The sequence below is a fragment of the Drosophila biarmipes genome, chromosome 3L, assembly GCF_025231255.1.
Source record: "Drosophila biarmipes strain raj3 chromosome 3L, RU_DBia_V1.1, whole genome shotgun sequence".
NCBI lineage: Eukaryota > Metazoa > Arthropoda > Insecta > Diptera > Drosophilidae > Drosophila > Drosophila biarmipes.
The window spans coordinates 7,081,701-7,093,732 of NC_066613.1; the positions used below are offsets into that span (position 1 = coordinate 7,081,701).

A 12,032-nucleotide genomic window follows, 5' to 3' on the forward strand; every position below is an offset into this window, starting at 1 on the left:
TTGTTTTGAGTAGTCGACCTCATTATATATTTTCGAATTAGTTTTAAAAAGGCATCTATTTTAATATTGTGTGTATGTAGCAATTTTAATAAATTATTTTTAAAATACTTATTTTTAAAACAGTATTGGCTATTTTCATTCTAACCCGGTTTGGCCACACTCAGATTTACCGGCCAAATTTTGCGGTCGACTGTATTAACTTTTTCGTGGTTTAAACGTTAAAAATGAAGCTTGCTCCGACTGTAAAACTCAACAATGGCTATGAAATGCCTATTTTGGGTCTGGGAACCTACAATGTAAGTTTATCTTTGATATCGGGGAAGCTAATCAATCAACCGGCAGATACGTTCACAGAACATTCTACCTTCCAAAAAGCACAATTATGAAATTGTGAAAAACAAAGTAATTATGTTATCTGTAGCTAAAGAAATCTCGGTGTGAGGCTGCAGTGCGCCACGCCCTTGAACTGGGTTATCGCCATATAGACACCGCCTATCTGTATAGGAATGAAAGTCTTATAGGAAAGGTTCTGGGCCAATTTATGGGCGAGGGGAAGATAAAGCGAGAACAGGTGTTCCTGGTCACAAAGGTAGGAGTATATAAATAGTTCCCGGAACATATAAACAGATCAGAAATCGATACCCCATTAGCTGTGGGACATATATCACGAACCCAAGAGGGTGAAGTACGCCTGCGAACTGCAATTAGGACTGCTGGGCGTGGACTACCTAGATTTGTACCTGATGCACTCGCCTGTGGGAGTGCCCTATGTGTCAGATGAAGATCTGATGCCCCACGTCGATGGTCAACTGATGACAAAGTGAGTTTTGGATAGAACTATCCCCAGGCAGAAACTGATCTTTGGAATTCCTAGTGATGTGGACTATTTAGACACCTACAAGAGTATGGAGCAGCTGGTGGACCTGGGACTTGTGCGCAGTTTGGGATTGTCCAACTTTAATGCCAATCAGCTGCAGAGATTGTTAGAGAACTGTCGGATCAAACCTGTTGCCCTTCAAATCGAATGTCATCCGGAACTGGTGCAAATCCCGCTGATTGAGCTCTGCAAAATGCACAATATCACCGTAGTTGCCTATTCGCCACTCGGTCGTCCCAAGGCCTGCAATCCCCTCCCGAAATACTATCACGATCCCAAAGTACTGTCCTTGGCAGAAAAGTACGGCAAGACACCCGCTCAAGTCATCCTAAGATACTTGGTACAATAACACCAGAATATTGACCTCAGGAACATATTTAATAGCTGATAAACGCTCCACAGGTTGACATTGGCACGGTGCCCATTCCCAAAGCTGCCCAACAGGCCCATCTTATCGAGAATCTGGATGTGTTTGATTTCCACTTGATGCCGGAGGAGTTGCTTCAATTGGGGACCCTTAATCTTGGCCGGCGCATCTGGAAGTTTGAGAAAGCGAAGAGTCATCAGTACTATCCTTACTAATACTTGAATATTTATAGTTAGGGAAATAACGTAATAATAAAGGTAAAATACTTATTTTAAGGCCTTAAAGCTTTATAATTTTTTTATGTTTTCCATTTATCTTTAAATCAATAATTAGTTTACGTTATGATTTAAATATTATATGATAACAGCCCAAAAGATACATAGACTTACATTTTGGCATTAAAACTAGAGGGTCTGATTTTAAGTCTAGTGAGTAAATACATCTTAAAGTTTATTTATTTTTGTATACCTAGTACTTGTGTTAATTCATTGTCAAGTGCTTACCTGTTTCTACGATAATTTAAGTACTATATTAAAGTCTCTCGAATCGTTCACGAGCCTTGCGACGTTGATCACTTATATAATTGGGGATGTTGTTTTGATTGGTCATTTCCCGGCTTTCTGAAATTTGGACAACGTCCGCACTAAAGTGAACGCGGTGTGGTCGAAAATAACGATATATAGACTTGCAAATTCTCATTACAAAACACATTTCTGACTCTGTGGGGAAAAAGGATGCTGATGTTGAATTTCATTTTGTATATTTGCAGTCCAAGGACAACGAAGGCGAGCTCGCTGTGAAGCACGCGATCGATGTGGGCTATCGCCATATAGACACGGCCTATTTCTACCAGAACGAAGCCGAAGTGGGCAAGGCGATCCGCGATAAAATTGAAGAGGGAGTCGTCAAGCGGGAGGATATTTTTCTTGTTACCAAGGTAAGTTATAGAAAATCGTCTGCGCAGCCTAGCCTATCAAAATTATATTTGCATTCAGCTCTGGAATATTTTCCACGATCCTGAACTCGTCGAGGGCATCTGCCGTAAGCAGCTGAGCAACTTTGGGTTGGACTACATCGACCTCTACCTGATGCACATGCCCGTGGGCTACAAGTATGTAGACGAGAACACCCTCATGCCCAAGAATGAGGACGACGTGCTCCAACTGAGCGATGTTGACTACCTGGATACCTACAAGGCCATGGAAAAGCTGGTGAAACTGGGGCTGGTCCGCAGTATCGGTGTATCGAACTTCAACAGCGAACAGCTTGGACGCGTCTTGGCTAACTGCGAGATCAAACCCGTCACTAACCAGGTGGAGTGCTCTCCTGCCCTCAACCAAAAGGCCTTGACGGCCTTCTGCAAGAAGAACGATGTCACGGTGACGGGTTATACTCCCTTGGGAAAGCCCAAACCGGACATCCAGAAGCCGGACTTTATCTACTCCCCGGAGGTGGCCGTAATTGCCAAGAAGTACGGCAAGACTGCCCCGCAGATCGTCTTGCGCTATTTGGTAATTACAGAACTGCCCCATCTCAGCAATAGCAACTAATTTACCTTTAATCCACAGGTGGGTCTGGGTGTTATTCCCATCCCCAAGTCCTCCAATACTAACCGAATCGCCGAAAACTTCGATATCTTCGATTTTGAACTGACCGCCGAGGAAATGAGCGTTCTCGATGGATATCACACTGGCGAACGCGTTGTGCCATTGAATTTAATCAAGGGCCTGAACCACAAGTACTATCCCTTTGCAATTGAGTTTTAAACGCCGTGTTGCTGAATTGTCGAAATATAAAAATATATAATAAATTTGTTAGAGAAATGTAACTCTGTGACAATAATTTGAACGAACGACGTATATACTAGTACCCCACAGAGGAGGTCAATGTGCTTTAATGCCCCATCAAAGCTAAATCTGTCCAGCTGCCAATGATCCGCTCACCTCCCAAGAAAGTAGGGAATATCCAAGAAAAGGGTGGCAAATGGGAGCATCGATCTTTGGCTCTGCACGTTTGACACTCAAGCTGAAAGGTGAAAATGTTTGAATAAGACCGAATGATAGTATTACGCCTTTACGACTAATGGTAATATAAGCAAAGCCCGCTGAAAGATCAACAAAGGAGAGTGTACTCAGCTTAATTAAAACAGAGTTACGTCTGGAAAATACTGCATTACCAGCACATTTCATTCATTTAAAAAGCTGTGTAGTTTAGACATTGATTTATGGAAGCTGTGTATACATTTGAGGTTCCATCCCTAGTAATACCATCTATAGGCTGAAAATAACTCGAATGATTCATTTCTATTGGCAAGGAAATGGAATACTGGAATTTGTGGCTTTGGGCTACATATGAGCCCAATAGAAATATGCTTTCTTAATAGAAAATGTTTTAATAAGAATATATTGATAGAACTTATATTGTATTTGTATCAATATACTTTGTTTAGGGGCTTTTGCGCTTTATCAGTGGATCTAGAACTGCGACACTTACCAAAAATATCATGCGGAAGCCATTAGTTGCGCCAACCGCAGAAATGAAGCATGAAAGTATTACGGCCATTAGTTGATGTACCTATTACGCCTGGATGAGATGGCTAATTATTTTTGGATTGCTCAGTACATTTGGGTTAATCGCTGCTAGCGACCTTTGTAAGTAGCACCTATGGCTGGGCTGACGTCACCCCAAACGCTTGCAGATGCCCAGAGATAAATGCGAACACGCGCTCAATGGAGTGGGGTCGAGTGGCCCCTGATCCCCCTAAACGGTGGCTAGGAAGCGAGGAAGGGATCGGCTCCACGAGGCACTTAGGGGAGGATCTCTGGCATGCGCCACCTTGACCCAGGCCAAGAATATCATAACGAAGACGAGCGCCTTTCGAAACCACTTTCCATGCGGACGGCTATCCAAGTTCGGATTGGGCTCGCGTTGCTCCACTGAGCCGCCTCTCCACTCGAGTAATCCCACTCAACCTCCAGCCGACGGACTGAGTGAAATCGCTTCGGCCAAGAGCGAGGTTTAAATAAATTTTCAGTCCAAAAATTGGCAGTTTCGCTCAAAGCGTGCCCACGTTCACATCGCGCCAGTTTCTGCGGAACTCCACGGATATCCCGGCGATCAATTAGAGCCCGGAGTAGTTCAGACGGATCCCCTGCAACGCGACAACATCGTTATATAAGCTTAACAACTTGTGAAGTCCGCGGTGCCAGTGCGTAAATCAAGAGTGAGTTGAGCTCAGAATAGCCCCTTAACATCTCAAATTAGCGGGGATGGCGATGGGTTTGAAAAGGACGGCTCGTGTATTATGTAAAGGCCCGAGAAAAACTTGTGGCGGAGAAAAACTTTCGCTTTCACCCAAGTACAGCTCTTTGCAGCTGTTGCGCATGCGCAAGCAAAGACATCTGTAGATTGCAACTGTTTACCTGGCCTAGCAGGCCAGACTTTGATTTCCCAGCGAAATCCTGGGTTCCAGCTATCATATATTTATTATAAATTTAACAAAAAGTTGGTCAAAAGAGGATATATATTAAAGCCAAAATAATGCACGGTGCATGAAAGATTATTAAAAAAGAAACATAAAGGATAACTGAATGAAGTCAAAACTTATATATTCTTTATTATATATAAAAAGCTATTTTTCTATTAATTTTTTTGTTTATTTATTTATTTATTCTCATGTATAACCTTTATTTTATTGTAGCTATAGCTACTGGCCTTAAGCTACGCCTTTTTTATAAATATTTACATTTTTACCATTTTAATTTTTTTTAAATTGCGTAATAAAAGAAAATTAATTTTTTAAAGTGCGCAGTTTATTTTTAATTCGATCAAATTTATACATTTTCAAATTTAAACTCTAGTAATCCTTAACTCCTTGACTTTGTTTTATTTTTTATCTTGTTTCTGAATGCAATCTGTAAATTTCAATCTCAGACTCAAAGATTTTTCTCTGTGAGGTGCTTATCTTAGATACTCACACACAAGTAGGTGCGTGGGTGCAAACCAGCAAAATCTTAGTTTTGTACAGCCTTTTGATTGCGCTTTATTGACCCACTGCAGTCAATTATTTTACGGCCAATGGTTTCGAGCGTCGAGAGTTTTGAAATTCTGTTTGCTGGCTTAATTGCCGCCACAAGAGGCCTGCAAGGTCTCCTCGGCCCAAGCCGAAGTTGGCCAACGCCGTAAAAGCCAAGTGGTTGAAACGTACGTACACAATGCAATTTGTGCGGTTCGCATATAAATATTCATGGCAAGTGGGCATTGTGCAACTGCCAGGGACGCAGCCATCGACGTGACGATTTCCTTTGACCAGTAGCCACGACCTCGGCGGCGATTCTGGGTGCCTCAATGGCAGTCGTAAGTCCCGTCCAGGTGGCCAGTCTGCAGTGCACCTAATGGAGTTTTAAGGCCCTGCCTTGACCAACGACTGGCCAGCGAGAAGGCCTTGGCCGGCGGACGTGGTGGGCCTGGCTAATGCACTCCGCTGATTACAGCCATTTGATTCTGACACATGAATATAAAGCGCTACTCATCCGGGGAACATTAGCGCGCCTTTGTCGTAATTGTGGCAAAATGCAATCTGCATGATAATCCGGAAAGGCAGATGCAAATCGCCAGGTCGTAAATTCGCAGGCGACTATTCGGAATTCGAAACTGAGCCAATATTGCCAATGTGCACGGTCATGGGGTGGGATTGGGCAAGTGCACTGGAAAAATTCGGGGATCTCCCAAGCAAAAGCCTTGGTCTTGACTTTTGGTTATGCAAGCATCATAACTCTTGTTTGTGAACACTGAGAGGCAGTTAAAAAACCGCCAGTCATTTTGGGGATATCATTAAGAGTTTCGTCAATCTTAAACGATCTAGTGATTCATGGTTTGATATATGTGATATTAAATCAGATCTGTTCGATTTCGGAAATTATATTTGATGATATATTGATAATTTTGTTTTGTGTTTGGATTATAAATGATTTGGTTCAAGGATCAGTTTATAATCTGAAGATCATATTATAAAGTAATGATAGAAAATCAGTTTGGTGGATCAAGGATCCGCAAGGCATTTCGGGATATCATCTGGCAATCTTAAATGATCTAGTTTTACATGATTTCATACATTATACATAGCATATATCACATTAAATCAGATCTGTTTGCTATTTTGCAAATTTATTTGATGATATTATAATTATTTTTAATTTGGATGCTAGGGGAATATTATTTGGTGATATTGTAATTTATTTAGTATTTGGATTATAAATCATTTGGTTACGAGATCAGTGTACAATCCAGAGATATACCTAATGTTTCACACATTTTAGCGATGTAGGTCTCAAGTAGTTCCTATATATTCCATAAAAGCAGTGCCTATAGTTCGATAATGCGGATCCCACCCCCGATGTAGGCCTTAGCACCCTTTTTCTCCGTGTAATGGGAGTGGATCGGGCCGAGCGGTGGGATGGGAAAACCAGTTTTGAGCATTTCTCGGGCTTGCACTCTTTACTTTTCACTGCCTTACCGAAAGTCGGCGATTTTGGTGCGGGATCGGTAAGACGGACGTACTTCGGCTTGGCAGCTTTATGCTGTGATATGATGTAACCACCGGGCTAATTGGCGGAGCGGAAAACGAAAACGCAGAGGAGACGGTAACGAAATTACAAATCGCATGTCTCGGGGGACAGTGGACAGTGGACGGAGGACGGTGGACAGCGGACAGCGGACATCTTCAGCACGGCATGCCCGCGCATAAGTGATCGAGTTACCAAAGCCCGACTTTCGGGCCACACATCCCTGCTGTTTTCGAACCACATACTCAAGTTGGACGCATTCAAAGCAGGGCAATTCCACTCGTTCAGTTTTTACATCAGCGACCAGCGATCCGCGATCGGCGCTCTGCGTCGCCGATCGATTGCGCTGGAAACTGTGTGAAGGCCATGAAAGTGAACAAACTGGTCATAAACAGTTTGTTGACCAAAAGCACATAGTTGGGCCCAGCGCTGGCAGCTGGCGCTCCGCAATTACAGGGCGGCAACTCATCTTTCTCTCGACCTTCGTCTGGGTTTTACGACTAGAAATTTAAATGGGCGCTGAAACCGAAACCGAGGCGACGAGACCAAGAGCAGCTCCAGCCATTCGCTTCGTATGCAAAGCAGCCAGCCGGCTGATTTTGGGTCACGGTCAATGGACCTGTGTAAGACTGCGTATGAGCACGAAGAAGGCGAAAATACGGAAATGGCAGCACCTTGGGGATTAGCTAACCAAATGCAAATCGCAGTGGGCAGCTCCTCCGAACAGCGCCACACCGCGTCCGACACCATAGCCCACGCAAGGCATTGCACCCCGGCGATCTCCGCCCCAGCACAAGCCCGTTCCAGCTCCCAACCTCGGTCCGGTCCCCTGACATTGTGCAGCCAAAAGTCAAGTGGGATTAATTGGTATGCAGACTCCGCCATTCATGTAGGTATCACATCTCCGCGCCGGGCCGCTGAGCTGGTCCAGTAAACTGCGCTGACCCTTGAGAGTTCGATGAATTTTAACATTTCGGGTTGCACAATCGCCACCGACCAAGGGCAACCGGCCAATTAGAGTCGGCGGTGTCAGCCGTGAAGAAATCGGTGGCAGCGGCAGTCCACTGGCCGTCGGCCGTTGGCCATTTTAGCCCAATATTTCGCTCACAGCCATAGCCCGGTCAAAAACGCGGTCCGATGTGGCTAATTGACATGGTATCAACTCGGAATGCGCTTGGCTTCGGGTGGGAGAAGTGTATAAGCGGGTTCACTAATGGCTGTAAATGAGTGCAAGGGATCCCAATTAAGATAGCTGAGACTCCACTTGGATTTATCTCCGGTCATTCAGTTCAAGCTTAAGTCGGTCATTAAAATCAGCAGGTACTCCTCTCTGAAACGATAAATGTTGTATTTATACAAGAGTATTTACATTTTTCTGAACAAAGTTTTATGTAAAATAAAATCCATTTCCAAACTTAATTTTTAAGTTTTTGAAAATTAACTAAATGTTTTGATTTAATAATTAATCTTAGGAAATATGTATTGTAAATGCGTTTTTGGATTGGGTTTTGTTTAAATCAGCAGGTACTTAGTTTTTTCAATAATGATATTTGTTTTGTTTCGAGTAATCTTAGTTAGTGTGTATTTATTAATTATTAAAATATGTTAAAGGAAATATGGATTGTAAAACGTGCCTTCTCTTAAATAGACTTTTTGATTATCTTTTTTGGTCAATATCGAATAGGTTGCCCAAAATATACGATTATATCGAAAACAAAAGATCATCTTAGGTAATGACCTCGATGACTAAACGAAGTAAACCAATTTTTTAGCGTATAATTAAAGGGGAAATTCAGTAGGTAGATCGTAAACATTTTAGGGAAATCGAGTAAAAATGCGGCAGCTGCAGCTCACTAAAAGTGAAAGTGTTAATTGGACAGATAGCGATTAAAGGTTTCATGTCTAAAATTTAACACTTCATCCGTGGTTTCATGGGTTCTGCTCTCTCGCAGTTGAGCGTTCAAATTGTGCAACATAGTACTTAATTAAGAGGCAAATGTGTAAAGAATTCAGCAGTTAACACGTATTTCCGACTTTCAGTGCTCGAAACGGAGGTGCTGCAACAACCCAAGCTGAGCGGACCGGCGGCGACGGACTACGACTACCCCTATGTCTGCGGACTCAGTCCGGCCATGAAGCAGGTGGCCAAGGAGGAGCTGCACGAGGACGAGAACATCCGGCGGCAGGCTCTGGCCCAGTTCCGGGAGTGGATCGAGAAGCACCCGCACATCCGCAAGTGCCGCACCGACGCCGTCTTCCTGCTGCGCTTCCTGCGGACCAAGAAGTTCTCCGTTCCGTCCGCCTGCGAAATGCTCGAGCGCTACCTGACCATCCGCCAGCTCTTCCCGCACTGGTTCAAGCAGCTGGACATCACCGACCCGGCCATCAACGAGATCTTCGAAAACGGCTACCTGGTGCCGCTGCCCCAGCGAGACTCCACCGGCCGCCAGGTCATCCTGTCCGTGGCCGCCAAGTTCGATCCCTACAAGGTAAGGATCCTTTTTATTTATAGCCGTTAGTAGAGTTATAAACGCTAGAAAAGCATGCATGTTCTAGGATTCCGGCGCATACAAATTTTTAATTAATTTATTTTTTAATACCTATACCTATTATATAAATCGGATCACTAATCAATAAGGTATGATTTAAAGTTCAGGCCCTCAGAGCAAGAACATGTCAGTAAAATATAAGTAAATTTAATCTATTTAAAGGAAGCAAAATAACGGGTACCTTATAGTCGAGGTGTTGAACCTCCTCCTTGTTTATTCAAAACATGCATTTTAATTTAATTAAAATGTATTTCAGTTTACTTCGGTGCAAATGGCCCGCGTGCACAGCCTGATCTGCGAGGCCCTCCTGGACGACGAGGACTCCCAGGTGGCCGGGTACGTGTACATCAACGACGAGAGTGGCATGAACATGGGCTTCGTCAGCCTGTGGTCCCTGACCGACCTGCGCAGCATCGTCAAGTGCATCCAGAACTCGACCCCCATGCGGCACAAGGAGACGCACTTCGTCAACATTCCCCACTACGCCAATCGGATCATCGAGCTGGGCGTCTCCATGCTGAGCGACAAGCTCAAGAAGCGAATTATAGTGAGTTTACTTTTATTTCTCCCCTCCTTCCTCCATGGAAGGAGGCTATGACAGGCCCCGTATGGTATTCCAAACTTAAGTAGCCCATAAACGCAGAGCAAAACAAGTAATAAAATTGTTTTCCTTTCGGGGCTCTTTATTAGATTTTAGTTCTGACCCCTTTTGCTGTCGAACATTAGGTTTATATTTAACCTGCACGAAGAGAGAAGAAAAACACTTATTAGATTAAAGGTGTGTTCTTGGTTAGCGTCCCTCTGCAGCTCTTACATTTCGGTTTAGATCTGTTTGATAAATATGCGGTCCAGGGTGCGCGGTCCCAATAGATGTGCAGTATCAAAGGACTCCAGCTTCATTCCCTTCAACGTGTAAAACTCCAACTTGCTCAGGGTTAGTCCATAGTGTTTGGCGTACTTCTCCATCAGGCGCTTCAAGGGAATCCTCTTGCCCAGGCGGAGCTTGCAAGCCTTTTTTATGTACGGCAAACTGTATAGGGAAACTTCCTGCATTTTTATAGTTTCTTTAGATTTATTTGCTTGAAGATTATTTATTCTTATTCCCGTCGTCGACCCCTTTGCTAGCTTTCGATTGAATACAGTGATGAAACAAATTACCCAGCCTACATTGACTAAATGGGAACCAATATCTGATATGTTATAATACAGCAATTCCACACACAGTATTATTTATTGGTTTATTCAGTAGTTGAAGGAAATTAAAGTATATCACGGTCTCCTTTGCTCGGTAAACGTGCTTTCTTGCTTCTTAATTACAAGTTCTCTTCGCATACTTACCTCATTTCGCATTCCAATAGGTTCACAAAAATGTTGACATCCTGAAGACGAAGATTGACCCCGCTATCCTGCCGAAGGAGTATGGTGGCACCGTTCCCATCGCCGAAATGATCGCCGAGTTCAAGCAGAAGTTGCTCCAGCGCCGGGCGGCAATCCTTGCCCTGGACGACATGCAGATCGAGATCACCAAGGATGCGGCTAACTTCGCTGGGAATGACATCGGCGACATCGACGCCGGAGTGGTGGGCAGTTTTAGGAAACTGGAGGTGGACTAGACTCCTCTTCCGCCGCTGCTTAATCCCATCTCCTTAGGCTAAGCTAGGATAGTCAGGATACCATTGAGACAGTCGACAATACGCGCGGGCATGCACACTTCGTACCTATTTAAAAGCATCACCACAAAACTGTATAACTAAGGTCTCGCCGGGGATTGTGTGGGAGCCACAGCTGTGGTTCATGATTCCCCCGTTCCCAGTTCCCTAAAAATGGATGGGGCTGAGTTCCCCAGTTGTATATTCCATTCATGCGTTACGTTATGTTAAATGAATGTCTATTTAAATATATGTATATACCTATTCTTGTGAATTCAAGTGGCTAGTGTTTAATATATCGAATAATTACTGATTTCTGGTAAGTTGGTTCGCGTACGCAGCAAATTTTCAACAAGAATTCCTAAGCAACATCACCCATTTAATATCCCTAATATAAACTTTCTTAATTAAACATCGAAACAGCACTGCCAAGTAAATACTTTTTGAATACCAATGTTGTACAGCGCCATTTTTCATACAAATTGAGAGCTCAGTTTTGACTTTGCAGTGATTCAGTGCTTAAAAAGCGCTGATAATTTAATTTAATTTTGGAAAAGTACCTTTCAGTTGAGTAATGGGTATCTGATACGAGACACTCAACTATAGAATTATAACTTCTTTCTATATTTTTTTTAAATATTTTCAGAGCAGAATTTTTTACATCAATTTAATATATTCTTAGTTAATTAATTTCCGAGGAACTTCCGCCGAGCAACAAGCGGAAGTCACTGCTTGAATGGTCGCTGCCCGACTTTAAATATATAAGATTATTGTACAGATTATATACTAGGTCTTGTAAGGGTTGCTTCATAGATAGAGAAGGATTGCGAATGAAGTCCTCCGAGAAGCAAGGAAGATATGGGTAATCACTTCGATGATTCAACTGAACACAGTTTCGTCGAATATATTAATTATAAAGTTTAAGGTGAATGAAAATATTAGTTGTATTGTTATGTTTATTTTCGTCAATTTTTGGACTCACCCTTAGATTCGCGAAACAATTACACTGGCTGGACCGCGGTTTCT

The 12,032-nt window shown here is 43.2% G+C and overlaps 2 protein-coding genes and 2 long non-coding RNA genes across 5 annotated transcripts; 2 read left to right on the top strand and 2 right to left on the bottom strand.

Moving 5' to 3' along the window:
- The first annotated feature begins 134 nt into the window (after window positions 1-134).
- LOC108030692 (1,5-anhydro-D-fructose reductase) lies at window positions 135-3,072 on the top strand. Of its 2 annotated transcripts, XM_017103728.3 has the most exons (5): window positions 135-296; window positions 422-589; window positions 651-820; window positions 875-1,217; window positions 1,280-1,695. In XM_017103728.3, the coding sequence occupies exons 1-5, from the start codon at window positions 225-227 to the stop codon at window positions 1,457-1,459; spliced, it is 933 nt and encodes a 310-aa protein (XP_016959217.3). In that variant the 5' UTR covers window positions 135-224; the 3' UTR covers window positions 1,460-1,695. The 2 variants fall into 2 exon arrangements, with proteins under 2 accessions (XP_016959217.3, XP_016959216.1); XM_017103727.3 differs by lacking the exons at window positions 422-589; window positions 651-820; window positions 875-1,217; window positions 1,280-1,695 and adding exons at window positions 2,014-2,181; window positions 2,240-2,755; window positions 2,813-3,072.
- A 108-nt stretch (window positions 3,073-3,180) lies between these two features.
- LOC108030693 (uncharacterized) lies at window positions 3,181-4,213 on the bottom strand. Its single transcript, XR_001768525.3, has 3 exons — window positions 3,892-4,213; window positions 3,738-3,827; window positions 3,181-3,269 (listed from the first exon to the last, which is right to left on the bottom strand). It is a non-coding gene; the product is annotated as an uncharacterized LOC108030693 (long non-coding RNA).
- Window positions 4,214-4,288: 75 nt separating this feature from the next.
- Window positions 4,289-11,285, top strand: LOC108030689 (clavesin-1). Its single transcript, XM_017103723.3, has 4 exons — window positions 4,289-4,467; window positions 8,849-9,297; window positions 9,614-9,904; window positions 10,716-11,285. Coding segments are annotated over exons 1-4 (996 nt in total). The 5' UTR covers window positions 4,289-4,466; the 3' UTR covers window positions 10,971-11,285.
- On the bottom strand, window positions 5,039-5,266 carry LOC127010802 (uncharacterized). Its single transcript, XR_007763600.1, has 2 exons — window positions 5,222-5,266; window positions 5,039-5,158 (listed from the first exon to the last, which is right to left on the bottom strand). It is a non-coding gene; the product is annotated as an uncharacterized LOC127010802 (long non-coding RNA).
- Window positions 11,286-12,032: the final 747 nt, after the last annotated feature.

Excerpts from the sequence above, each read along its gene's own strand:
- LOC108030692 (XM_017103727.3), top strand. The coding sequence starts at position 225 with ATGAAGCTTGCTCCGACTGTAAAACTCAACAATGGCTATGAAATGCCT. Across the intron at positions 297-2,013 it reads TGGGTCTGGGAACCTACAAT|TCCAAGGACAACGAAGGCGA; the intron begins GTAAGTTTATCT and ends GTATATTTGCAG. Across the intron at positions 2,756-2,812 it reads AGATCGTCTTGCGCTATTTG|GTGGGTCTGGGTGTTATTCC; the intron begins GTAATTACAGAA and ends TTTAATCCACAG.
- LOC108030689 (XM_017103723.3), top strand. Across the intron at positions 9,298-9,613 it reads CCAAGTTCGATCCCTACAAG|TTTACTTCGGTGCAAATGGC; the intron begins GTAAGGATCCTT and ends AATGTATTTCAG. Across the intron at positions 9,905-10,715 it reads AGCTCAAGAAGCGAATTATA|GTTCACAAAAATGTTGACAT; the intron begins GTGAGTTTACTT and ends GCATTCCAATAG.